This window comes from Stereum hirsutum (assembly GCF_000264905.1).
Source record: "Stereum hirsutum FP-91666 SS1 unplaced genomic scaffold STEHIscaffold_6, whole genome shotgun sequence".
NCBI lineage: Eukaryota > Fungi > Basidiomycota > Agaricomycetes > Russulales > Stereaceae > Stereum > Stereum hirsutum.
In genome coordinates, this window is record NW_006763136.1 from 2,231,469 (window position 1) to 2,258,033 (window position 26,565).

Genomic DNA, 26,565 nt, shown 5'->3' on the forward strand with positions numbered 1-26,565 from the left:
TGAGAGGTGTATATTGCTTGAGTTAGACTCACAATTCTTGTCTACGACGTTTAGTCAGTCTACTAGCTACTTTTTTTTGTGAATTAGTTGTGCGGAGTGGCGCCTGCACAAACCCCTGTGGCGCCGCACACGAATGTATCTCACAGTTGCCTTGCAGCAGGAGGGTAGTTCCAATAGTGATTGAATTGAAGCTTAAATATGCTCGGAAGTTGATGCAAAGAATCTCTGAAATCTTGAACAACTTCTACGAGCCTGAATCACTACGGTGTTTTCGTACAGCTTGAAGGGGAGGCAAGTATGGCATGCAAGAAGACCCGGAAGCATCCGATTCTTCTTTCAATGCGACTTTTCGTCGCATCGTCTCGCATCGTGCAATATCTAGCCTACTCTAGCTTTACGCTTCCTCTTCGATCTCCTTATTATAACGACGCGCTTCAGAGACAATGAATAAAGAATACTCTGCGGTCCGCCCTAATGCTGAAGTCGATGACAGTCAGTGTAGCTCTGTCCAGCTTCTCGGTTCAGGATCAAGTACTCTTCCAACTGAGCTTGTTCTCGAGATATTTGGCAAGGTATGTCTCATTTTCATACCACACATTGTACTTATATGCTCAGCTATACATCAGTTGACGAAGGAAGAACTCCTCCGACTTCGTCTTGTGTGCACCACTCTCAAAGAAATTGCCGATTCATTCGTCTTCAGAAGTATCAAGATGATAAATAGACGCACCAGGGGAGACGCTTGCAGGGAGAGGCTCCGAGCGATCGCCTCCAAGAAATCTCCAGCTACCCTCCATACTGTTCATCTCGACATCGGCCAGCTTGTGGCACCTTCTCGGTCGTCAGGACCTATCAAGACCGCGCGGTATCAGAACCTTGAGAATTGTTTGCGAGAGTATCTGGAACCAGCAATCTCTGCTCTTCCAAACCTGAGATCTATGTCGTGAGCTCTTCAGCTTTTCCTCTCCTGATGTAGGCAACGTCCTAAGCGTGAATCCGTCTGCAGCTGGAGTGTAGCGTGCTACGACTCGGCCTGGACATACGAAGTCATCCAGCGAGCTATCTCCTCGAGAACCTCATTGCAACGCTTGGACCTTACGATATCAAGGTTTACACCAGTGATAGAGCGACTTCCACATTTGCGCGACTGCCGCCTCAAAATTGTACTCCCGTATGACCAACCAGCAGTAGACGCAGTGACTACGCAGTCGGCACAGTTCATCGCTCACAATCACCAGATCGAAAGGCTTGAAATCGTAGCGGTCGATCGTCATCGTATGTTCCATCAACGAATTAACCTACCGTCCCTTTTCGGGCAAAGTTCTGGTCAGCATCCTCTCCAATTGAAGAAGCTCGACCTCAAAGGGCTTGACATGGCCATTGATGAGTCGACCGCTCCACATCTACGTTCTCTCAAAGAACTATCCCTGACGATTCCATACGTTTGGACCACCCCTATGATGCGTACCGCCTATCTCTCGCTACCGCCACTCCTAGATGCCGTTATTCATGTCGAGAGCCTCAGTCTTGATTATGTGAACATGGACGTCCTCCGTTGCATCGCATCTATGAATGGCTTGGCCCGCCTGACCTTCAACTTTACTAGCGAGTCCATGTCTGACGACGAGCGCGGCAACCTCGGGTCCCAGGAGGCAGACTTCTTCTATGCCCAAGTGTTGAAACAACATGCACAGTCTCTCGAGCACCTCTCCATTGATGCCATACATGATGGTCCCTGGTCTATCAACGAAGGGAATGTCCATGCGCTGCAAGAGTGCCAGAATCTCATCTCCTTACGCATTCCCGTCAGCCGCAGATGCGCTATACGTGGAAATACTATGGTACGTGCCTTGCTCGATTACGCTCGACCAATCTGACACGCTTCCACTAGCGCCCCGTCATCGATGTCTTGGTCGCTCTTCCAAAACTATCATCGCTCTACCTGAACATAAGACCCCGCTACGATGTACCCGGCACGATGAGGATCCGTGCTATAGAACAACTCCACACGATGATACTCAACCTTGGAACATTGGACCCAAGCAGAAGCCCTAGGTCAATCTGGATTATGGATGTAGAGCATCCTTTGCAACTCAACCTGAAGGGAGAGTATCGATATGCATGTTTACCAGCACAAGGAAGATAAAGAAGATGACTGTCAGGGTAAGTCAATGCTATACAACGTCGTGATTTTTGTCCATATCTGAATACGCGGAATATAGGTGGCCTGTAACTCGCTTGTCGTCTCAGAAAACAATTTAAACATCTTCAATTGCTTAATTCTTTCCGTTACCGCGCCCTACAGTCGCAGCCTTGTTTCCTCCTCAACTTTCTAAACCCTGAGTTTCCTCTGTAGTTTTCCTGCTTGCCATACAGGCACTTTTAAAGAGGGCGTCGAGTACCTGTACTGACTCGACAGCGCAACTGCTCAAATGAATATATACATGAAGTTCTTGTGGATCGATTTATGTCACATATAACCGTCTTTTCCACGGAAATCCTCATCGGTTTCGTTTGTTGTATCGCCTATGTTCAATTTTCCCTCGTGCTTTTCTCGACCCTTATTCCTACTCTGAGTCTTGTGATTGCGAGTCGTAGCCTTGCGTATTTCCATTTTCTTACAATCGTGACTGTAATGCAAGTGTCTTGTCTTTTCCTTTTCATCATTGTACCCACTAATAGAAGACAGTCGCATCACGACTGGGAGCCCCTGTGGCGCGCCACTCGCGCAAGTATAAACCCTGTGCCGCATGCACGAGAACGTGGTACCCAGTGAAATTGTCAAAGTGTGATGTCGGGCATGATGCTTATATAGTACTTATACACTGGACTCACAAACCGTGGATCATAGGAGTCGAGTGAAGTTATGGGTGGAGGGGATGTAAGTAGCTGTATAACGATCTGTTCAATAGTTGCTCGTTATTACAATTCGTCACTGGTACTTATCACCTGTGAGTCTTTAGGGCACTCGAAATCAAGATCGGGTCGGGATAGCGTGGAAAGTTTGGTGAGTGGACGACTGCCCCATAAAACTTCAACGACGTGGCAAATACGTTTTGCGGTCCGGACGAGTCGATGATGGCCGTGCGACGACCACGACCAGCCTCAAAGCCATCATATATAATCATCGAGGAAACTTACATACAGTACCGGGGCGAGACCAGCAGTTTGACGAGTCCGACAGCCCCATGGAGGGACCCATGAATTATAACTTGATCAGATGAAAAGGCAGGCAATCTATGTCCGCGAGATCCGAGTATAGCGAGAGCGGACGGTTCTGGTGGTTCTGGTCGGATTGAGATCATGATACATATCAAATGCGCAAGTCTGACCGGGCAGACGATACGTAGCTCGTGTTTATCGGATCAGCAGCACTTGCGACGCGTTAGGGAGATGGCTCAGACCCTTGTAAGACGCTAGTGGTGCAGTACATGAAGGCATCGACGAAGAGGAGGAAGAGCTGGCAGCGCTGGCTGCTGAGCGCTCAAAGGTAAGCTGGCACCAAACCCCATAACCAACATCGATCGGGGGCAGGGGGTAAAGGGCATGATCAAATTTATCGTGGCCCAGATCCAAAGATAGTAGAGAAGATAATAAGCGTACGCAGGGAGCGCCTTCCGTGAGTGAGTATTTCAATACGCCGTAGTCGAAAAAAGAACGAAACAATGAAGACTCGGAGCGCCACGAAGCGGATCGGGTCGGTTCAGTGACACACTAAGATACAGTCAAGGATCAGTCAGGCATAGAAAGCTCTGTGGAAGGCGAGACACACAAGTACATATTGCAGGACTTCTCCGACTCCTTCAGTATGCTTGAAGATGATGCGTGAGCAGAACTTCCCTGCTGAAGAACGTAAGTAATAGAGCGTATCCGTAGCCTCGTTTTTGCCTCGGGGAAGCCGGGATGGGGTGAAGTGTTACACTGTTCATGGTGAGGATCGTCGTTCAAAATGCAGATAGGCTCTTGTACAGGTTCCTAGTCGAGTATCAGTCGAAAGTGTTTTGAGTAGAGGGTGATTAGTAGGCTGACTCTAAAGGCCTCTTGAACAATAGGTCAACCAAAATGAGTGTGGGAAGCTGCATCATTAAATAATGATGGTGCGAAGGGCATAGAATCACTATGGACAGCCCTGGGGACCATTCCAAGATAATAAAACGCAGAGGTCCGTGGTCCACGTCGACGATGAAAGCTGGCATGCTGCCAAAATACCACGTTCAAAGCCGCCAAAGCGCTCATACGAAGTCCTGAAGTTCCAGAGTCAAGCGCTGATCCGGGGACAGAGTGCTATTCGTCGTCCAATCAAGAGCCCTAGCGGCAGCCGGTGATGAAGTAAAATACGCTTTGAAACTGGAACACCGATGATGCCAGCGAAAGTGCAGATGAAGTCACTTTTACGTCCATCACCTTTCTTTCCGAGTTTCTGCCTGTCCAGACCGGTGAATCAGAGCTGTTCGCTTGCCAAGGGAGGTCTGAGTAACCGTGTTTCTCACACTGTGTCTCGCACGCCCCTTGGAATACCAGCAATTCCCCGCCTGAAGCGGCTGAGACACTGCCTCCAATCAGGAAGTCTTCAATGCGTGCCCCGAACATGAGGATAAGAACAAACTTCAATAATGCCGTAGACCGCCCCCCATCGGAGTAGTTCGAGAGGCGTGGAGCGTCGGAACCTTGAAGTGTGTTTTGCGTTTGCCAGTGGCTTGGATGAGTTTTAGGACATTGAACCTGCCTATCGTGGACGATCGTCGACGTACTAGCGAGTAGGCACCGAGGTCGAGGACGGTCCACGATGCTAAAGCGCTAAAACACCACAAAGTTGAGTAAAATCCCAAAGCCGTATACATAAGGAGGGCGTCAGGATGATATCTGCGTGGTCGAAGGTGCACATGTTTCGCCGACTCGCTCGTGCTTTCGCGCAATCAGATACAGAAGAGCCCGAAGATGGGTGTCGGAGAGGAAAAGTGCCATATACGCACTAGCACGATGCAAATACTGTGAGCCCAGCTGCGCCCTGCACATTACCCTGACAACTAATAAGCATACCGTAAAGGTTGTAGATTTCCAGTCCAAAGCGCACGCGATGGGGCGATGTGAGCGCACGAACTGATGCATGATGGACGCCCCAAGACCGATATTCGAGTCCGAGGAGCAAGCTGGAGGCCTGGAAGAAAGACGCAGGGAATTTGGGACGGAAAAAGCCGGTGGACCATCCGGTAGCGCTGGTTGTGGCGACAATATGGCAGTAGGTAGGGTTGGTGGCGTGTAAGAATGAGCAGGTATATGGAGCTTGGACAAAGGAGCAGGATTCATGCTGAGTGCATATAGAGAGGGAGAACTGCGGATTATATGAAGTGTCCTCTCTCTTCCATGCAGTTAGGGCGGTGTCCTTATTGTATAGAACTGTCGTATGTGTCGTCGAGGAATAGAATACTACTACCTGTGATACCCGAGTGAGATCGGATACTTCGACACTTGGAAGGCGGTAACGCGCCCGAGAGACCTCTTAGAGCAGTCGTAGCATGTGTGCAGATGTTTCCACAAGTATCTTGGAAGATCGACCCGAACGGGATGTTATCATGGTCGAGTGCGTAGATGGTCCATGCCTCCTCCCGTGTTAGGTGAGACCCATATACACGAAACTGGACACGGTGCTTGAGCTAGAGCAGCGTCAATCAGCCATGAAACGGAAAGGGTATATTTGAGGACGGCGATCCGATGATATACGACGGCGATATCACGAGGCGCGCCACATTGATCTTGGCGAGGGCCGTTAGTAGCGTCGCGCAACGGATCGTGAACGAAGCAAAAAAGACGGATATGTTGCAAGATCAATGTTAGTGCACGTTAGTCGGTGACGGATGATAGACAGCGAAAGGCAGCATACTTAGATCCGGCGAGACCGAAGTGAAACGATACCATAAGTTTCACCTCGAATAAGCGAGATGGACGTGAGGTGGCGTCCGGAAGCAGGCGCGGATGATCGAAAGCGGACAACGTCAAAGAAAGTCCTGTAAACAGCGAGTGAGTCTCCCGCAGCTGCTCGAAGAGAATGACCGATGAAGTGGACGTACATACCGACGGTTCGCCGCTTTGCGAACGTCGGCTGGGGAACGGTAGAGGTGTGTATAGGTGAGCGCTCCGAGTTCTTTCTCCCAAGAGATCCTCCTGTGAGAATCAGGAGAAGCGTCAGTGAGACGAAATTGATCCCTCTAACAGATCATAGTTTCATGTTCGAGGTTTGTACGATGTGGCACGAAGACATACGAGCGCTTCTTTCTCCCAAGGTTCCGTTGTGGGTTTACCACGTCCGTTCGCATGCCGTCAACCCGGAGAAGAGTCTGTTGAAAGCCTCAGAAGCGACGCAGTCGTCTGAGATATATCGTCTCTCGTTTTGCTGTTGAGACGAGATCGAGACAGACGGTGCGGCGATATCCATGGCGATGGTACGGCTCTCTGTGAAAATACCGACTGAATGCCTGCGCCAAGATTGAACTGCGGGGAAAGAAGGAAGCACGAATATCCTAAGTGCGACAACTCCACTGAATGGTCCATAGCGCATCGACCGCAGAACATCCCACTCAACTCCGCTGGATGTTCAGAAAGGCTAGCCATATCTATGAAGGGAATAAATCATACGTCGGCCGCAAGTTCGCCGCGGTGCGGCTGCTGAAGCGCAGAGATTTCGACGGATTGATGGAAAGAAGAAAATCAGGGAAGAAAGGAGAGCTGAAAAGGGTCACCCGACGTCACCTTTCCAGGCCTTCAAAGCTTCATCCTTCTTCTATAACTTTCCTTTTTTTGCACAGGACACATGCAGGGCCGCCGGCAACCTCAATCAGTGCGCACGGCCCGAGTCGGGGAACTCATGCAACCTTAACTCCAACTCACGGTGCTCGCGTAGGAGTATCGCATGGGAATCGACGAACAAGACATGGTATGGCCATTGCGAGCTAGCGAGACGAAAAGGCCGAGGAGAAAGAGACGAGGTGTAAAAATCTCCATTGGCTGAAGGGAGAGCAAGATTTTCTGCATCATGAGTGAGTATTTGGGCAGATAATCAGCTGGCGGAGCACGAACCTCCGAAAAACGTCAGGGTCTGGACCGTCCGAAAATCGCCAGAAAAGGTGAGTAATCGTCGCTCTTCTTTGCAGTTGTCGAGAGGATACGCGTTGCGAGATGATCGATCTGTGAACGAATAGGAACAGGAGTACGCTCGAGGCAGTTCCTTCAACCAGATGGAATTATAGTTCACAACGAAGGTACATACATCCAGACGATCGTCTTTGGGACACAGGGGAGAACGCTTTGAAGGAAAATATGTACTCCCACACACACGCCCAGGCAGGCTGCTTCGCTGATAGCAGTTGATATTGAAAGAAGATGGCGGTATTGCGCTCCCGCAACGGTCGCCGCGACCGGAAATGTGCACACACGGTGATGGTTAAGTAAGACATCGGATGGGGATTTGGATGGTTGACAATGTGCTGCAGATGCAGCTGGTGGAGAGCACAGAGATAGGCTTAGGGATAATCAAAGCGAAAAAGTAGGAAAATGGGTGGACCAATAGAAGACCGCGCTAGGCAGGATATCCTATCTAAGACGGAGGCAAATGCGACTCGAGTTTCATAGAACGGCCAAGAAAGGAGGCCGTCGAGAAGGAGAAGAAATAGAGCCTAGTATAGTACGAGCCGGCGTCGACAGCGAGGGTCATGAAACGGCGGCGGCGACGGTTGCTGGAGACATGTACGCGTTATGAACTGGAGAATATTGTGCTGCGATTTCCATGGGCATTGATCGTTGCGAATGGAGAGGAAAGGAGTCGGGGACTGGTCGAGGTGTGAGCACGAGTTGCGGGGGGAAAGAGGGTAGCCTTCGCCGGCCACGCGGACGGGGTTTCTGGAGAGAAAGCTTATTCCCAAAAGGACGAATTGGGCGAGGCGCCGAGCGCGGGGAAATCCGAGGGATGGTCTGCGACTTCGTCTACGCTTGTGTTACATAATCGCACACCCTGTTCCCTCGCCTCCCATGAAAATCCAACGAAGCAGATATATAAATCAGCCCCGAACGGCTCTCCCGCCGAGGCCCCTGCTCGTCCTCCCTGTCCCCCCGCCGCCCGCCCTCCGTCGAAGACATTGATCCACGCGCACACGCGCCACCATGTCGCCACACACCGTCTTCGACGTCGAATCACCCGCCGAGGACGTCCGCGACGCGCGCCTCAACCACTGGATATCCTCCCAACACAGACTCGCCCTCCCTGATTCAGACGAAGGTCACGTCGCCTGTCGCGAATCAGCTCTCCTACCGGACAATTTCGATGACGACTTTGTCTTCCCTGTGGCCCGGTACCAGCCCTGCTCGGACATCGCAGAGGAAACCGCCTGTGCCTCCAATTCGCGGTTCGAAACGGCGTTCACCTGCTCACGTGACCAGATTGTACCCACGCACAGCGAGTGCAGTGGCCCCGACCTTGAAGACGAGGGACGCGACGAAGCCATCGAGGTGCTCATGCACGAGATGAATTCGTGGAGATTGCCCAGCGGTCCGCGCCACGAACACTCCCGCTCACTCTCGGATCGCGAGAAGGTATGTCTCGCCACACCAAGTTGGGCCACAAATAAATGACTTACCTTGCCTGACCCTCTTAGCCTCTGCCCTCCGTGCCAGGAGAAGAGCCTGCTCAGTCGCGCGACTGGACGCAGTACATTCCCTTCCAACCCTCTTCCCCTCTCTCGACCGGCTACTCCTCGCCCCCGTCATCGCCCTCCTCGCCCATCGGCAACTCGTTTGCCGCTGAAGCCTTTCCAAGAGTTCGCTCCAAACCATCCATTCAACATTTGGCACTCAGCACGGACGCCCCGGAGTCGCACCCCGCCGAGTACTCCCCTCGCGCACTCAACAACTCCGCATCGTACGCATCCCTCCGGAGCCGCACAAAATCCACCCGCTTCCCTTCCATATCCACCACTCTCTCATCCGTCAACTCAAGCCTGGATACTCCCGCTCCAGGCTCTCTATATGGCGGCAGTTCCCCTGCTCTCCGCCATGCAGTCTATATCCCTTCTGAGCCTCCTTCACCCACCACTCCAACTCCGACCCCCCTCGGTTCCAATACACCTGCCCTTACTCACAAATCATCCTTCTCATCCGCGTTTCCTCCTACACCCTCTCCGGGAATGTACCCATCGTCTCTTCTCCACTCTTCTCTCCCCGTTGTGGAGGACGACGACAGTGTGCGCCATTTCGATCAAGGAACGCCTGATGGGCTCCTGAACGTGTACGCGGGTGGTGGAGCTGCTGCCTCGAGATGGAGCGTTGCCACCTCTGCTAACCCTTCGGGCTCTCCCTCGCACCCAGTCCCCCTTCCGTCCACACCGTCCAAGCCTCTTCCGAAGGTCAAATCAAAGCCCAGCCTCACCCTCGTCGACAGCGGCTCTCCCAAGGACAGAAGCAGCAAGTCCTTTAGAAAGCGAATTCTCTCTGGGCTGAAGTCCCTTCGTTCACCCACGCTTTCCGCCGCTCCTTCATCCTCGTTCACTCAAACCACATTCCCCCCCTCACCGCCTCTCACACCTCTATCTGACCCTTTCCAGTCTGACGGTATGGCTCTCACGCCTTCACAGCAATATTACTTCTCTCCTCCTCCAACCGCTCCTCAGTCGCCGACCGACTCCGACTCCAGATTTATCTCGCAATCAGCACCTTCAGCGCAGTCCGGTTTGTTCGACATGCAGGAGGAGCCACAACAGAATGAGACAGTCCACGCGCACCGTATCCAACTCCCATATACTCCAAGTATGAGGAGCATGCCTCTGAACAGCAGCCTTGGTGTCGACCGAGAGGAGAGCACGATATCTGCGAGCGGCTTCACCAGCGCCAGCCAATATGGCTATCTCAACTTCCCGCCGCCCACTTCGCCCAGTCGCAGTGCTAGTCTCTCGAAGCGCTCATTTGTATACGAGACGGACGTGGATGGTGGTGCTGGAACGGGCACAGACGGGGGCAAGCCCAGCCTCGACTGGAAGAATATCAGCCGCAGTAGACTCTCGTTCGGTAGCGTTGCTAGCGGGAAATCCACTATGGGAACAACGAGGCGACTCGGTGGTATGGGCAAGCCGAAGAAGTTGCTCGTCAGTGGGCTCCCCGTAACCGATGCACGCGCAGAGGAGGCGATCAGGACGTGGTGCGAGGTTCGTTGAGTTTTTCGCCGCTAGACCCGTGAAGCATATAAGAAGATTATTGACTTACCTGCCTGTACGTGTAGAGCTTTGGTGAGGTTCGAAAGATCTCGCACAAGCCCAATGGTGTGCTGCAAGTGTCATGGAAGAAATCGTCTGTCGCTGATACGGTGAGCACGCCTTTTCTGCTGAGTTACCCTTTTATGGGACGCCACGCCCCGTCCACGTTACCTTTTGTTCGCCCGTGACATGAAATTCCCCGCGCGTATGCCTATTCGGGATCTCTGTCACTGACTCGTCGTTTAATGTCTTTTCCTAGGTCTGCCGACTTCAAGCTCAGGTTTTCATCGAGGGTGCAGGTAGCGTCGCGCTTTCGTGGGCTTCTAGCTCGAAGCGCGTCTAGCTTGCTCGCCTATCTGCTCTTGATGATTCCTCCCGGAGGACGCACGACCGAGTCGACGACATCTGCTACGAGACTTCCAGCACGTCTTTCAAGCTTGCCACCGTTTACATTCCGTCTTCATGGCCAGCACCTCCTCAACGAGGGCACTCCCTGCCGGCACCGATTTGGACTTCGCTGTCCCATCGGCATTGCCTGTAAAACAACCTCAGACAGTCGCTATTCTTACGCATTCTTGCGTTCTGTCTACTTCTCACCTATAACCCATTATTTGCCTCGCACAGGCGCGTTATAGGATGTATGTTTGCTAGATCTCTCTTTTATTGTTCCCATTGGACCGAAATACTGTAACACAACGCTCTCTGTATGCTTACTCTGCCATTCATTTCTAGTCACGCTCCTTGCATCTCGGTCTCTGCTTTCATCTTTACTGTCGCATAAGTGTTCATCGTTATCGTTGTTCTCAACTTTGGGCTTTGGGCCACGTGCATGGGTTTTCTGCTGCATCTCGAACTCACTTTCAAACACATCCGCATACACACACTATATCTCTATGCATCCCAACATACACATCCTACCTCGATCCTTGCCTCTCATTTATGCTATGCTCGCATCTCTGCTTCAGCTGTCCACATTCATTAGAACTCTACTCTTCCTTGCGTTTGCGTTCTCTGTCACCTCATTTCGCTCTTCGCGTTCTTCGGCCCTTTCGCGTTCGAAAATTATCCTACCTTCGTTGTCGCTATAGTCATGTTTAAGCCTTTCATTCGCCTCGCCTCGCCGCTTGCGCTCGAAATCTAGTCATACCACAGATTTATTTTTTGATGTTGCGCATAGGCGTGTCTTCATTGTTCTTTCTGGTAACTTACCTGCAGTCGCAGTGCGTCTGCCTTGTTTCTGTTGGTCCGCCTTACTTTGTGTGTATACACATCTACTTCCATCGTTCGCGTGCCTTGTGCTATCCGCATTTCTGTTCTTACCGTTGCTTCCGCTGATATATGAATCTTTCGATAGGCATTGCATTGTCGCTCTTCAAGGAGTCTAAGGAAGGAAGGAAGGAAGGTTTTCCTTACTCGTCATCTCGTCGCTCGGATACCAGTTTCCATTGAGCGCCGGAGATATGGACTGCGACACCCATCGAGTTCATTCCCCGAATACTCTCTTCAGCGACCTCTTTCCTTGCGGCTCAAGCGACGCTGCAATTTGTGTCCAAGTGAACTCCAACGGCCTCACTGGTCCCACGTATTTCCGCCGGGCTTGCACTTGGACCTACAAGTGTAGATGCGTATCCAGAGCGTTCGAGAAGTGACAACCTGGGATGCATCACAAACTTACAACGCAGGTCCTGTTCTGGATCGTTCTTCTCTCTCTGAGCCCTTCTTGATCCCCGCGGCGACAGAGATACCCATGTGTCATCCCCGTCAAGTACGCTCCACGGATTTCCTTCTCCCGTCTCGAAGAGTTCCCTCGAGAATATCTCAGCCGCACACAATGCAGTCGCGAAAGAAGCTTGCCCCGTCCTATCATCTCGACTGAGATGAACTCTCTCAGTGGCAAAGAGTAACGTCAACATCAACCACATCTTGATCTTCCCTGCTTCCTCTTCCCCAGTGTGTTGAATCGTCCGCGAGTGTGACGACTTTGATCAGACTCATGACTCCCAGTCCGCCCCGGCGGAACGGGACGTTGAACGTTGAACGACTTCGGGTTTTCCAGTCATATTTCTGCTTCATCTCTCTGGATAGGGTTGCTCGATGTGCCACGCCTCAAATGGCTCAACGAATCCGTGCTGCCGTTCAGGCTCCCTGATGGCTGTGCGTACGTATCCATGGCCCTTCTTGGAAGCGTCTAACTCTGGGTTTCCACTCTTCTCTGTCGCTGTCAGGCCTTCGTCATATCACAAACCTCAGACCCTTTGATTCATGGAATCGCCGCCGAGCGCTGAGTATTGTCCTGCGATTCCAGGGGAGGCGGCTCTTAACTCCCCTGACGTCGGGCTTCAAGGTGTCAGTGCGGGCGGTCTTGACTGGAAGGATGATCTTGCGGTACACGGGAAATACCGCCGTAAACACCGTTAAAACCACACCGGGAGGCAACAGCAACGATGAGGTATCCGTTGATGAATTGAGTGACCGGCCTTCATACGATTCCGACTGCTCCCTTTTCAGTCTGGTCTTTCTTTACCTCGTCAGAGTCATGCGAGTGGTCTGCTGCTGATTGAGTTCTAGGGAGATTTCATGGAGGTTGTTTCCCTTTTCAATGTTTCATTCATCTCCAGTTGACCATGCATAGATGATCTAATATATCACTTGCTATGGCTGATGAACTTGAAGGCGCCTTCCTTCTATCTGGCTGTGCTCAAAAGTCCGCGGACTCACTGGCAGAAACCGGCTCAAACCTCGCTCTCCTCGTCTTCTGGGTCCTTACCACTGAACGCATTCCTTAGACATGGGCTTCCGCTGCTCCTTCAACTGCTCTCCCCGTGAACTCCGCTTCTAACATTGTCGGCCCCGAGGTCGTCTAATATCGACGTCAGCATGCCGTCCTTGTGCCTTGAACTTCACAACGGATCAGGCAAGTTACATGTCCTGCACGATTTCTGCATCATTGAGGCACAACTTCAAATTTAGATCCCTGGAAGGGCCACTCTGTCCCAGTATATCCCCACGACGACTACACAAAGAGATATTCCTCCCAAAAAAGACATAGGGGTCATGCGGGTCGCGCGCGGACCTCTAGAATGGAATCTTACCCTAAGATGATATCTGTCCACAACTACAGTGTTGGTGGACCACGGACGCATTTCTGATCTTCAAGCTCCAAGCTCCAAGCTTCAAGACTGGAACGCTGGCACACGGTAAACTGCGATATGCATAACCTTACTTCCCAGAGATTTGCAGCCAACCTCGTCCGTAGGCATAGAGAAAAAACTATCAGAAGGAGTCATCCTTCGGCGAGGAGCATGAACATTCCAAAGACCTGGAAAAGTCGGGAGGAATCGTCTGATGGATGAGGCCAATATTTCTTGGCTGTTAGCTGTTGGGTACACGGTTATGGTGTCTTGTATACTGGATCCAGCGAGTGTGAGGCTTTTCAAAGCGTAGTGTGAGACGAAGCTGCTGCTCATCGGTCGTCCCTTTTAGCGTCGAGTCACTAACTCCACCCGCAAGGCATGAGTTTCTCGTTTTGTATCACTATAAAAGCAAGCGAGGGAATCTTCTTTATGTTGCTTCCCATCAAGGCAGCGTGGACTCAAACAAAAGGGTGTTATATCTTCGCGGATCACATTCTCGGAAATGGACATCATTTCACGAGTCATGCTTATTCCGAGTCTTTACCACAACACTCGACATAATCCCTTATGCTTCCATTCCCATCGCGTCTTGCTTTCACCATTAAATGAAGTGAACAGTATCTCATAGTCGTAACTCGATGTTCTCACAAGTTGCTTATCCTGCCGGCTACTATGTTCGATCCTTCCCATGGCGTCATCGCCGAACAAAACGCCTACCGAGGTAACAGTCGCTGTTGCGCCAGGCAAAAGCCGACATGGCTCCGTCGAAGCCTATAGCAGAGGAAAGGGTCAAGATCGCCCCTCAGTTTGAATCCGAGAGAATCAACCCTCTACACACTTAGCACTGTAGCCTACTTGGAGCCACCGCTACCCCGCTTTTTGAGGCCTGGAGTGTCTTCCATGACATTTTTGACACCCTGTTTCCAAACTTGAAGCTCTTTCTCAAGCCTTACCACCATTTCTCTGACCTCCCTCCCGACCTCCCCACCGTCATTCCTTGCCCCGAATCCGACCTTCAGCTCGCTTCTCGCTCGAACGAGCGTATCGTGTGCGGCCTTTAGCCGAGCAGGACCACTTGGAGGGAACTTTCGGTTATTTGCATCCGGCGCGGGGGAGGGCTCATCGACTGCGAGGAGTTTGCCCAATTCAGCGATGGCGAGAGCGCGGATAGGATGCCCCGGTGTAAGGATGGTTGAAAGACCTGCGACCGTGGATGACGTTGCAAGGATGAGATTGTCCAGTGCTTCTTGAGTCATCGTCGATGGGAGAGTTGCGAGCAGAAGAGTTTGGTGCAGACGGGTGAGAGCCAGAAGAGGATGAGAAGAGGGCGTCAGTTTAGAGGAGGTGAGGATAGGAATAATGTTCGTAGTAAGCTGGAGAGCCTTGGCAGTTTCTATGATACTCAAATGTGAATTCAATGCCCACGTCCGAAGTGAAGGCATCACGTACCAGTTAGTTGAAGTGATGTTGCCTTTTGAAGAGCCTCCTGACCGACTCGCAATGCGTCGAGCACGGAATCTGTGGAAGATACAATAGCCTTGCACTTCCCGCAGCGACTGAGAGTATTTTCTGGTTAAACATGTAATTGGCCGTCAGTGTTCCGCAAATATCCGAATACGAGAGAATAAGGATCACCTTCGGTGGGTAGAGGGCATGTTCCGCCGCAATTTTTGGGGCACCAAATAGCTTCGCGAAGATCCATCCCGTCAGGTTGTGAGCATAAACTACACTTACAGGTGAAGTTGTAAGTGGTAGTCAAAGCCGCTTGCCTGTGGCCTCGCGGCATCGTCGTGTCGATATACGCGGTGAAAATCTTGGGGCCCGAAGTAGCTATTTCAGAATGGATGTCCGAGAATATTTGTTGGAGCTTACCTCCTGATCCGGGGCAATATTCTTGATAGCGACGACCTGCATCTGCGGCTCTTGCTGGGATGGGTCGGAGGTGGATCTCGGGTAGACCACGACAGCGTTTGGATCGCAAGAGTGATTGATCAAAGCTACTAAGGGAGAAACTGAGACGCCCAGAGGTGTCAACGATGGTGCAGTCAAGGTGATTGAGTTCGTGATAAACTGTAGACGCAGGTCAATATCAATCCACGAAACAAGTGCGAGGCAAACGGTCGTCTAACCCGCGAAATGAGGTCGACGAGATCGGCCGCAGTGGTAATGCCGTATGCCCCGAGTTGTCCGGGAGCATCGAGTCCTAGGTATTTCACCACCGCATGGGCAAGATGGGTGTGTGATTCGTAGGTAGACGGTTGTAGGTCCTTCCTATCTTTTGAATCGGCATCAAAACATGAGTTCAGCTTGCCTCCATCGAGTTTGTACATGGCGCGTACGAGATTGCAAGCCATCGACCTCCTTAGCCTATAGAGCGCAAATTAAGATAGATTTCGCTGCTTCAAAGTCGCAAAGAATTTCCTTACCCAGGTACTTGAAGAGCGCAATTTCTGCTTCCTCCAGAGTAACCGACCAAGGCACCGGATGGGTTCGGCAGGGATGGACACGTCGGGCGAAGGAGCGTTAGCAGCCCATCGTTGTATGGCTGCACATTCCGGCTTATGCATTGTCCAGTCATTGTTCTGACAAGCCTAAAAATGGGTGTATCGTGAGTGATGAACCGACGCGAAAGTTAGGTGGTAAAATTTCTTACTGTGCTGCAGTACCAAATGACCCGACACCGAGTACAGCGCTTGAGTCCTGTTACCGGCGCAGGAGATGTGCAAGCAGAGCAGTACAGCTCCAAGTTTCGAGTTGATAGTACATGGACGTGTGGTTTCAAGGCCATCAGTGTGGCGCCTGGATGGAAGCAAGATCGTCAGCTTATTGCCCACCAAATAAATAGTGTGGGGGGTCACAAACCGGCAGACAGGGCTTCTCTCGCCCAGATCCCGCGCCCATCAGTAGAAGAAGTACGGATATCGAGGAAAGATGGCAATGCAGCGTATAATGGTTCAGATTGTATCTCAGCAACCTTCTTTACCAGCTCTGTAGACATCTCTGAAGTTTCCTTAGAACTCTGCCCATCTGCAGATGTCGCAGCGATCGTACTACCAGAGACAAAAGATTTCGACTCTTTGCTCTTTCGCTCGGAGCGCAAGTTAGAAAACGACGACATAGAGATGGTAAGACGGGCTTTGTTCTACTGTAGACCTTTTTAGGTGACCAATATGAAGAGTTGACGTCAAATGCGGAGTTTGAATAATGATGTTACCTTCGAGTGGCGTAGCTTTTCGCACAAGACCACTCTGGTCATGCAAATGTTACGGATGCGTAACCGATTTGTGGGCATTCCTCTGTTTCATAGTACTGTATGTCGCAGTGTTGGCACTTCGGCACTTCAGATCTCATTCGGGCGTGAACTATGAATACTTCGCTACCTGACCGTAGTACAATGATACCCTCTTCTTATATTCCATCAACAAACATCAAGTAACATAGAGGCAATACAAACACAACAATCCCATCCGTTATTCGTTATAGTAGTAAGAGTAAGAGCTAAAAAGCTACAGTCGTTGATAATTCATCCTTAGTTAAACCGCGCCACACGCCCCAGAGGCAAGAGAAACAGAAGAAAGACTCGAGATAGTCGTTTACTGAGCGATGCTCATCAAACTGCCTACGAAGGTCAAGATCTGTAGGGAAGGTAATGAATGAGCCTCAACGAAACTCGCACACAGTTGATGAAAGGTAATTACGAGACGGGGACGAATGTCGACGATATCCTCAGGTACCAAGAAAATCAACGCATTCATCTTCCTGGCAATCGAGATGGCCAGTTTCGCTGCAGAGGGAACGTGTGTTAGCTTCAGTCTTGATCAAGCATATCTCACACAAAACCAACCGTTTTGCCTGCGGTCCTCATAGTCGCCGTTCTGATCCACATTGATGACCATGGTGGGGTCAACTATTCCAGGCTGAATGGCATCCAGGAGATCGAGGAAGAACAGGCCAGTGGTAATAGACGGGTCTTTGAACGACCGCAACGGTTTCACGTTCGGCTTTGCCTTCTGAGCCGTTGTATTCGCCCATTTGAGGATCTCCGTATCGCTGATCGGACGGCCTTGTCCAGTTTTGGAAAGAGAGGTCAACGTCTTTGTGATGCTCATCCTAGTATACCGAGCATTGAGTAAGAGCATCAGGTTATAGAGTAAGCGAATGACGCACCTCATGAGCTGCCAAACGAGACCGAGCACCAGAGTCTTACTCCCATCGACAATATCCGCTCCTTGGATACCAACCAGATGCATGCCACTGTTCTTACCCAACTCGACCGCATAGTTCGTGTTCTCCACCTGCTTGAACCTCGACAAATTGCTCTGGTTCGGTGTCACACCTATCTCCTCCTCTTCCTCGTCCCCGTCAAACGATTGTCGCACTGGGGATGTGACACCGCCCTTTGGCTTCGAGACTCGCCTCCAGATGACGGAGCCAGGGGCGATTTTATCGAACGCTTGCAGGAGGATCAGGCCATCCTTCAAGTTCTCGAACAAGTTGAATACGGCTGGGTCAACACCGAGCGAGTTGAGCCAGAGCGTGAAGACGCGAGCCTCGCGCTCTCCCTCCGCGTCAAAGTCCTCGACAACCCCGTAATCTTTCGCTTCTTGTTCGTCGAGGGGAGCGAGGCCGGGATGCGTGTTGAAGAGGTTAGCGACGAAGGCGAGGTTAAGGCGAGGGTTACCGGCGACAAGGGAGGAGGGGGTGAGATATTTGCGACAACCAATGGCAGCGGCATTCTGGAGAACTTCTTCCGCGCGTTGATGGAGGTCGCGAGTCTGAAGAGGCGCACGAGAGCATTCATCGGGTTTGAGCTGGTTAAGTAAGACGGTGTAGTTCTCGCCATCCTTGACGTCTTTGCTGAAGTTGTTCACCCTAGATAACGAGAATTAGTATGAGACGATATGATGCGAGCACAAAGATCAAGGTAGCACACCTCCTCGGCCATCCCGCCTGTTTGAGGTGGTAGTTGAACCATCTCAACAAAATTTGGTCCGGAGTCAACCGCAAGAGGTCTTCAATTGTTTCTCCCTCCTCACATAGACGGTACAACTCTGGGTGCAGCTTGATATCGATCTGGCTGAGCAACCCTTTCCGGATGATTTGCCAGATCAGGCCGAGAATCAGATGTTCTGTGCCCTCCGCAATATCTGACGGTCCAATGTTGACGACGGAACAGCCAATGGCTTTGGTAGAAGAAATGACGATGTTATTGTTCTCGGTGATCTTGAAGGCATTGAGCGGTTTGCGAGCGGTAGGTTTGTTGAGAACACGCATATCGATGGTGTCGGGGACCGAGTCGTTTATGAGTTTACAGAGAATGAGACCATCACGGCATTCGTCGAAGAGTTGCATGGTGTCGGTGGGAATCGGAATGCGTTCTCCTACGTCTGGGTCGTCTTCCAAAATCTACGCAAAGCATGAGGAAGAGCTGCGAAGCAGGAGTAATGGAACGTACGCCATTGATGTGATTGGTGAATTCTCTTCGTTCATCCTCGTTGATCGTATGGCTGACGTTCGCGTTTGAGCCTTGCACTGTGACCTTGCCCGCCTTCGTAGATATCGACGATGTGTTGGACCGAAGCTTTACGTTGAGCTGAAATGTTGAACAGAGTCAGTCTTGGGACATGAGGGGACTATGTCCGTGGAAACCGATGACGCACCTCGACCCAGTCTTCAAGCTCAACCTTTCCACTGGCATCGACACTGACGTGCTTGAGCGTCTCACGAGCACGGTCGTAGGACTCTCCCCGAGATTGCAAAGCATGTAGTACGGATGCCTTGTCAATCCGTCCAGTGGAATCTGTGTCGATCGCGCTGCTCATCCATACGGATATCGTCAGGGGGAATTGGGGATATGTAAAAGATGCAGACGGACTTGAAGCGATTGATGAGCTCAAACATCTCATCTTGAGTAACCTCTGGATATTTCTTCTGCAGTCGGATGGCTTGCATGTTGTGGTGAATGGGTGGGGAATAGTGGGGGCCTAGCGTAGACGGTGAGTGCGTACAAATACTGCACGCCACCTGAAGTCATCGCCATCGCCGCTTTGCGGAATTCGCCGACGCCACAGCCGCCGCTGCGCCGGAGCTCGTTCACCGCTCTTTCCCCAAGACTTGCTCAGCACTTTGACTCATGGTTGCCTTCCTTCTCCGTCTCCTTCTTTTCCTTGTTTCCTCACTTGGGAAGCCCATGCATTGCCGGAGAACTCTCATAAATACGAAAATCGGAAACTCAGCAGTACGTCAAAATGACCCTCCTCTCACAATGTACCTCTCACCCAGATGGCAGTGAGAGGCGGAGAGGCCTTCAAGTTGGCCTTTTCGGTGCACAGTCTTTCCATCATGATCTAATACCTTGCCCATCGACTCGTGCGTACTGCTCTTGGCCGCAGAACGGTGAACTCGCCCAGCCTATGTGTCGTTGCTGTGCCCTTATTCTAACTATCGAACTTTCGCAGCATGCATTCACGGCATCCGGTCCTCTCGGATATATATTTTCAAAAGCACCCTTTCTGAACCGTAAGTTCGCGATGACACGGAAATCTAATTTTATAACGATCACATGGGTATATTGTAGCATATGTGAAGATCGACGGCATGCGGCTGCTCATGTCGAGGATCTTACAGGAAACTTCCTACGCAATGGATCGAGCCTCTTTATGCTCCTCTGAACGAACGCGTGGGACAAAGGAGGTATTGGTTTTTTTCTGCCTTCTTGCTTCATCCACCCGGATCCTCTGCACTTCTCTCTGTTCTGCTACATGTCGCCTCAGCCTTCGGCGCTTCCGCTGCCTGCTCAGTCCTTCCCCCGTTCTTCCGCCGTTTCGGCGGAGATGGAGATGACTTCTGACCCTTCGATATAACGGGACAGAGATGGAGAACGAATATCCCATTTGTTAGTCGACGCTATAGCCCCGCTCAGAGTCAATCCTCTGCGGTGAACCGTGGGTGGCTGTCGCGTTGCTGGAGGTTGCTGGTTGAAAGGGCTTGAAGAACGACACAACTGGGTGTCAGGTGACGAAGAACAGTGCCAATGTACATTGTACGGGTCTTCTTGATTTCGAGAGGCCCAAGGGTCGACGTCTTAAGTTCGACCCTTTGTTACTAAAAGACAATAGGCGGATTTGCGTGTCAAATACGACGCGTGATCCGCGCCGAACACGTGCCCACGGAAGAACCCAGTGCCAACTTCGCCAAAGGGGAACAAAGCATTGTCCATATTGAGACGGTTGCTGAGGCACCGATATCAAGTCGCGTTCCTGTTGCTTGTACACGACCCTGATCGTGAGGACAGACTCGATGGAAGGGTCACAAAGGCTTTCTTTGCATCTGACAAACAGTCTGTGCAAAGATATCTACTAGTCGATCGCATAGCGATTGCCAGAATTCACCCCGTGTCTCTGGCAGAATAGGAAGACAGGAATGGAAAACGGAGGGACTCGACACTCGAATACAAGCTAGGAAAGTGTTCAAGGTGCCGCGAGGCCGTCTAAATACTCGATCGGTATCTGGCACTCTGATAGTAGATGGGTGACACGAGGGCACCTGAAGTAGAGAACAAAGGTGATCGGCATGACTGCTCATGCCACAGCTTTTTCACGGCCCATCGCCATCGTGACAATCACTTTCAGTAATAAAAGACCTTCATTGTTCGACGGCCACGACCACTACAAGCTCCTCGATCCGACCAGGCTAGAACACATATATAAGGTGTATACTGAGGAGAAAGCAGACAGTATACCACCCCAACAGATCGACGATATCCACAGTCCAACCCAGCCGGAGCTAGGGAGGATCAAGTAAGTTCCAGCGGCTTCCTCTGTACATTCCCACTAGCAAGTCTTACGCTCACGTTTCTCTCCTTATCAGCTGTCAACAACGACCTCGAGCAACCCCAAGTACCGCATTTACAAGATGGCTCCGTACGAGAACACCCGCAAGAGATCACCACAGAAGGCAAAATACGACGCCAACGCAGCTAGGCGAGCTGATATTCTCGCGTTATATGGACCCGCTAATGCTGACCGTGTCACGATCGTGCCCAGTGATACTGGAAAGGGCTTGCGAACGATATTTCCCCGAGAGAACTCACTCGTAGACTGGACGAGTGCCTCCGCCCCTCAAGCTACTGGTGTTGTCCCTAACATGGCTACCGAGGATGAAGAGGACATGAAGTCCGAGAGCTCTAGCGAGCGTTCTCTGACACCAACTCCTTCGCGACCATTCGGCGGCACATCGCCTGTGCAAGGAGCACGCAGGCAGCTCTCGCGAGAAACCACGATCAAGGCCTGTGACAGCCCTGGACTCGGCGAGGAAGAATCTCGACGAGTGTTTGGTAACTCTTTCGGACGCAGCAATGGGTCATTTTTGGCCAGGGATGGTGGTTCGAGTGTTGTTGATCCGTCGAAGGCTCGGGAGAAGCTGTTGAAAATAGAGCGGAAGGAAGCGAGGGAAGAGGCCCGACAGATGATGAAAGAGCTCAACAACAACCAAGTGGAGGTTAGCAAGCAGATAAAGCTCACGAAGAATAACCTTGCGGAGATGCAAGCGAGGATGGCTGCTTTGGAGAAGAAGAAGGCAGCAATGGTAGGAATGATGGCTTCGTTGAAGGAGCCCGGCAATGGCTCGAACAAAGGAAGCGGTACGATCTCGACTTTTTCGACTTGCGATGTCGTTGTGAAGGAGGCGGGATACGAGGGCTCGACGAGGACTAGCGATCTCAACCTCATGGACGAGGCTGATTTTGGCAAACCCGGAAGAGAGACAGGCTCTCGGGTGGACATGCGGCACAGGATTGTCATCCCCTGAGAGGATTCTGAGAAAGAAAGAGAGCGGTGTTTGTACTGTATAATAAAAAAAGGATGCCAGTGACTTGTGTAGCAAGTGCTATGGCAAGGGCGGCGTAGAAATGTATTTTAGCGAGGGCCACATTCCGGTGCCACAGCCACGTGTAAACAAAGCCACGTTCGCACAACTTGTCGACTCTTTGACGATTTCATCCACGATCTCAGACTTACCATCGCCTTGACAGGTTCATTATTCCTCTCAATCTTTGACCCAGATACAGCCTCACAGCAACGATACAATAACTATAAAGAAATCGGTGGTACAACACAGAGTGCACGGGCCCAGCCAAAGGAGGCTTTACTCGAACCTGACCTTTCGAGCCCCTCCTCCCTCCTTCCTCGTCTTGACGGCTGATGATGTACTATCAGTCATATTATTCAACTCAATACCCTCACGAACCTCCTCCAACTCCGCAAGCCACTTCTCTTTAGCAACGGCCACCTTGCGCTCGATCTCCCGCTCGACTTTGCTCTCCTGTTCTCCCCTTCTTCGCTGGTACTCTGCACTCATACGCACTCGATCCCGCTCGCTCAAGTCTGGTTTGATGATAGTGGCCAGAAAATTGGCCTCGATCTGACTCTGCTGGTCGGCCCTCGCCTTCCGAGTGTCGACACGTACGCGCTGAGCAACCTCCTCGAACCTAATCCCTGATGAATGTCGGGAGACGTGCTGATTCTTAATCAGGTGGGTTGAAGACTCCTTGAGCTTCGCATGTTCCCCGATGTGCTGCTGATATGCATCTTGGAGAAGAAGGCGAGCTTGGCGATAGACTCCTTGGAAGACCAGCAAGTGCATGTCGGTCAAGGCCTCGAGCTCCATCTCATCATCAGGCAAATCTCCGAACACCTCCCACCGTCTGCTCTCGAGCTGTTTCTGCGCCTCTTCCTCAGCCCATTCCCTGATGACCTTTACGTAGGTGAAGAATCCCCGCGACCGCAGGCGGCACCTCTGCTCATCGTTGGCCTGAGGAACCTCCGCGAATTGCAGTGCCTCCCTTTCGAGTTCATCGTCCAACGTGACCTTGCTTGAACTCGCCTTGGCGTTGGTGGTGTTTCTTGGGCGAGGCGCAATAGTGGCTACAGTCGGCTGATGTCGGCACGTCAAGAGCGCCCTGAAGCTGGAAAAGCAGATCTACTCACCGTTGTCGCCGACCGTTTAAGTGGCGGGCCATGCGGCCGTTCGTGCCACGGCAGTGACGAGATTGACCTCTTTACTGGTACTGGGGGCGCTGGTGGGGCTACTACGACATTTATCTTAGTGCCTCTTCTGCGTCACGAAAAGCTTAATTTACCTTCAATCTCGTCGATGTATCGCGGCATGGCCATGATTGCTTCAACGATGGCCCTCTCTTCCTCTGTTATATTTCCGGATGTCCAGTCGCTCTCGTCAAGCTTGGCCACCCGCAGACGCCACCTCCATTCGGTCTGAGCGCGCTCGACGAACGTGATCAGTGCCTTTCTCCTGTCATTCCTCTGCTCTCTGCGACGCCACCCTGATCAGCATTCCGTACTCTTCTGAACTCAGCAGAGAAACAACGAAACACATACCTCCATCTTCCCTCATCGGTCTCGTCCTTACCCTTGGCCTCCATCACCATTGCAAGCGCGCGATCCAATTGGCTACGCTCCTTTGCCAACGGTATCTTCATAGAGTCCCAGAGCTTCCGGACCTGTTTGCAACGCTGGAGCGCGTCGTATGAGGTGCTGACGACCATGATGTGCAGTCCAGGACAAGCAGTTATGAATATTGAAGTGATTGAGGGGTATGGAATGTGTGAGATGACGGTGGCGGTATAAGAGAGACTTGCGGAGAGGGTTTATGGCCCGTTCGAGGTATTGGGCTATCCGCTATTAACTCGCACTCACACGTGCCCAATGACATCGCTTTGCGCCATCATCCGGCACCGTTCCTTCCAATCGCAACCCATCGCCTTCAAGCATCTCTGGACCTACTTCATAAAACAAAGGGCAACAGTTACTGACGCACCATCTGAGACACTTTGCATTCATCCAGCAACGTGTTATTTATCCGCGTTGGTTTCAGCAGCCCCACAGCTGTCGGTGTGCATGTGTTGCGATTATCTACATCAACACGTTGCAAACGTTCGGCGCACTCGTTGTTCTCACTCACAAGGGCTGCCGCGTCCGTTTGAACACAGACCGTCCTGAAGCGTTAATTGACTTCTCGCCATTCGTCCAACGCACCGCCCGGGAGAACGCGAACTATAACCTGTGTACGGAGGTGCTTTGTGCCTAGTCAAAGACGATGAACTCATGCTGTGTTACATTTCTAGACCTACGATCTCTAAATGAGCGAGATTGGGCGATCTCGCATAGTCATACTTAGGTCAAACCGCTTCTGCATTCACAATTGCAGCCATTTTCGAAGTGACGTGGTCGTTGGGCCTTTCACAAGCCTATGCGTTCGCCACTCGACTTAGGCGGTGGGCCCGTCGTCGGATAAGATATCGTTTTTCCCTGACTATGCATAGGAATATACTGCCGCAACCAAAACACACTAAACTAATTATCGATGTACACGGAGACTTACACTACACAGTCGTACCGCCTGAAACTGCAATATGAAGAGGTACAAATAAAGAATACGTACGCCACCTTCACCAGCCTATTGAACATCAACCCCACGAATGCGCTAACTTCGATCGTTTGGGACCAGACGCCTTGGCCTGTGGGGCAGAGGAAGCTGTATCGTTCTGAGAAGATCCTCCGGCGTCCACCCCCATCTCGCGCAAAGCTCTCCTATGATCCACTCATCGCCCCGCTGGGACAATTTATCCCCGATATCGTCTCTAGTGCAGATTGATCCACGGCCAGGCGACTTGGTCGTGTCGTATTCCACAGCCGCCCATTCGATACGATCAGTGATGAATGGTCGTGACACTTGTCTCTGCTTTCGGAGGCGTGGCTCGGGTTTGGGGTTTAGGTGGCGCAGTTCAGGTGGCGGTGAGAGTGTGATAGAAGATGCGTCTTGCAGAGAATGTCAGAGAAATAATTAGAAGTGAGAATTTTTGGCGTCCACTACATCAGATACTCTCGTACTCACCCAGCTCTTTTTCTAAGGCGCCGCCCTGACTGATATCCAACTCGATCAAGGGAGGAACAGGTTTCCGCTATAAGATGGTCAGATTTATCAGTACTGTCCGTTTATACGTCCTTGCAACATTCCACAGCTGACCTTGATGTTCTGTCGCATTGTAGAGCGGGCAGACACTGTGCGAGAGTCAACCATCATTTCTTGAGGCATGTATTCCATTTACTTACCGGTTGGTGGTATGTATGCCGTCGTGTAAGGGCTTGCCACCCCCACCGCCTCCGCCACCAATAGTTGTGAATCTCGCAGTGCTCTCTGCCATGCTGGGACCCCACCTGTCCTCGATGATCCCCTCAAACTGTCTGCTTGACGGGGTCGAGCTTTAGGTAGAGGGCGAGAGGGACGTGGAACCGCGAGACGGAGGGTGCTTCGCAATAGAGACCACACGTGGCGAGCAGTTCGTCGTTGACGACGTTGCTGGTCAATGGAAAGGAGACTGGAGGCTGACATATGAATATGAAGTAGCGTCTACAGTTGGTGGGGGAAACGTCCAAAACAGACACAGACGCGGCCTTATAGGGCTTTCTGACATGATGATGTACGTCCTCTCGCACAGCAAACATGCTGAGCTGAGCATAAAGTTGACGCCTGTCTTTTGTTATAGCCTCACCTCAAGGAGGTCTTGCTCCAGTACACGTCCCGATTTAGTCAGCTACGACGTCCTGCAGTCCTACTCCAAGATTTTCTGTGGCCTCGCGGATGCCTGCATGCAGGAAACCAAATCTCTGAGACGATCGGTTGCTACAAGACTTCTTTGTGCGCAGCCATTTTCAGCGTCTCTTGCACTAAACTTGTACTGATTATCATCACCAGTCTGTTTGTGGAGTATCACATTGACGCACCTGTGATACCCCTCTAGCTTCACGTCCGATTGTGCTGCTGAAGGCGTTAACCACAGCCATTCATCTCGCGTATCGTTTCAAGCGTCCAAAGAAGCTATCCTGACCACGTCATCAAACATGGCCACCCGTAAAGAAGTCTTGAGGAGGGCTAGATCATCTACAGTCTGTAAGATTCTAGTCCCCCAATCGTTCTAAGTATCAGACCTCATTCTGTTCTTAGATGTTACTTAACAGGAGCCGGCCGTCACTGATAAAAGATGTAATCCATCCATGTTGTTTGCTCTTTATCAGGATACTATTTCAAGATCTCTCCGCTGAATGTGGCGTGTCTTGACAAGGGGAAATGGTTGGATATATTTTGAGTACTGGTCTACGCGGTGACTTGGAGCTTGGAGT

At 51.4% G+C, this 26,565-nt stretch overlaps 7 protein-coding genes across 7 annotated transcripts; 3 read left to right on the plus strand and 4 right to left on the minus strand.

The window, feature by feature from the left end:
- Positions 1–442: 442 nt before the first annotated feature.
- Positions 443–2,146, plus strand: STEHIDRAFT_168370 (uncharacterized protein; the record flags this gene model as incomplete). Its single annotated transcript, XM_007303825.1, has 4 exons — positions 443–572; positions 627–943; positions 1,007–1,841; positions 1,892–2,146. Coding segments are annotated over 4 exons (1,537 nt in total), but the record flags the coding sequence as incomplete, so codon positions are not given.
- Positions 2,147–9,173: 7,027 nt separating this feature from the next.
- Positions 9,174–10,578, plus strand: STEHIDRAFT_131009 (uncharacterized protein; the record flags this gene model as incomplete). The annotated part of the gene is made up of 3 exons (XM_007303826.1): positions 9,174–10,187; positions 10,262–10,345; positions 10,495–10,578. The coding sequence occupies 3 exons, from the start codon at positions 9,174–9,176 to the stop codon at positions 10,576–10,578; spliced, it is 1,182 nt and encodes a 393-aa protein (XP_007303888.1).
- A 618-nt stretch (positions 10,579–11,196) lies between these two features.
- On the minus strand, positions 11,197–12,157 carry STEHIDRAFT_110848 (uncharacterized protein; the record flags this gene model as incomplete). Its single annotated transcript, XM_007303827.1, has 4 exons — positions 11,197–11,372; positions 11,445–11,579; positions 11,809–11,844; positions 11,911–12,157. 4 exons carry the CDS (start codon positions 12,155–12,157, stop codon positions 11,197–11,199), a joined length of 594 nt encoding a protein of 197 aa, XP_007303889.1.
- A 2,000-nt stretch (positions 12,158–14,157) lies between these two features.
- On the minus strand, positions 14,158–16,481 carry STEHIDRAFT_78780 (SET domain-containing protein). The gene is made up of 9 exons (XM_007303248.1): positions 16,232–16,481; positions 16,023–16,168; positions 15,796–15,960; positions 15,709–15,736; positions 15,499–15,644; positions 15,242–15,439; positions 15,005–15,182; positions 14,819–14,938; positions 14,158–14,762 (listed from the first exon to the last, which is right to left on the minus strand). The coding sequence occupies exons 1-9, from the start codon at positions 16,365–16,367 to the stop codon at positions 14,221–14,223; spliced, it is 1,659 nt and encodes a 552-aa protein (XP_007303310.1). The 5' UTR covers positions 16,368–16,481; the 3' UTR covers positions 14,158–14,220.
- Positions 16,482–16,962: 481 nt separating this feature from the next.
- On the minus strand, positions 16,963–19,321 carry STEHIDRAFT_55979 (uncharacterized protein; the record flags this gene model as incomplete). Its single annotated transcript, XM_007303145.1, has 8 exons — positions 16,963–17,004; positions 17,068–17,153; positions 17,214–17,479; positions 17,537–18,241; positions 18,303–18,775; positions 18,825–18,962; positions 19,030–19,183; positions 19,245–19,321. The coding sequence occupies 8 exons, from the start codon at positions 19,319–19,321 to the stop codon at positions 16,963–16,965; spliced, it is 1,941 nt and encodes a 646-aa protein (XP_007303207.1).
- A 1,962-nt stretch (positions 19,322–21,283) lies between these two features.
- STEHIDRAFT_110851 (uncharacterized protein) lies at positions 21,284–22,177 on the plus strand (the record flags this gene model as incomplete). The annotated part of the gene is made up of 1 exon (XM_007303828.1): positions 21,284–22,177. One exon carries the CDS (start codon positions 21,284–21,286, stop codon positions 22,175–22,177), a length of 894 nt encoding a protein of 297 aa, XP_007303890.1.
- Positions 22,178–22,414: 237 nt separating this feature from the next.
- STEHIDRAFT_139279 (uncharacterized protein) lies at positions 22,415–25,589 on the minus strand (the record flags this gene model as incomplete). The annotated part of the gene is made up of 13 exons (XM_007303829.1): positions 22,415–22,437; positions 22,529–22,577; positions 22,616–23,302; positions 23,356–23,456; positions 23,508–23,695; positions 23,764–23,919; positions 24,082–24,164; positions 24,203–24,270; positions 24,421–24,468; positions 24,874–25,203; positions 25,280–25,346; positions 25,374–25,446; positions 25,498–25,589. 13 exons carry the CDS (start codon positions 25,587–25,589, stop codon positions 22,415–22,417), a joined length of 1,965 nt encoding a protein of 654 aa, XP_007303891.1.
- Positions 25,590–26,565: the final 976 nt, after the last annotated feature.

What these genes read in the sequence shown, in the direction of transcription:
- STEHIDRAFT_78780 (XM_007303248.1), bottom strand. Translation starts at nt 16,367, where the DNA reads ATGTCTACAGAGCTGGTAAAGAAGGTTGCTGAGATACAATCTGAACCA. An exon ending in TCGTCGACCTCATTTCGCGG is followed by an intron (nt 15,440 to 15,498) that starts GTTAGACGACCG and finishes CTGCGTCTACAG; the next exon opens with TTTATCACGAACTCAATCAC. An exon ending in ATATTGCCCCGGATCAGGAG is followed by an intron (nt 15,183 to 15,241) that starts GTAAGCTCCAAC and finishes TCGGGCCCCAAG; the next exon opens with ATTTTCACCGCGTATATCGA.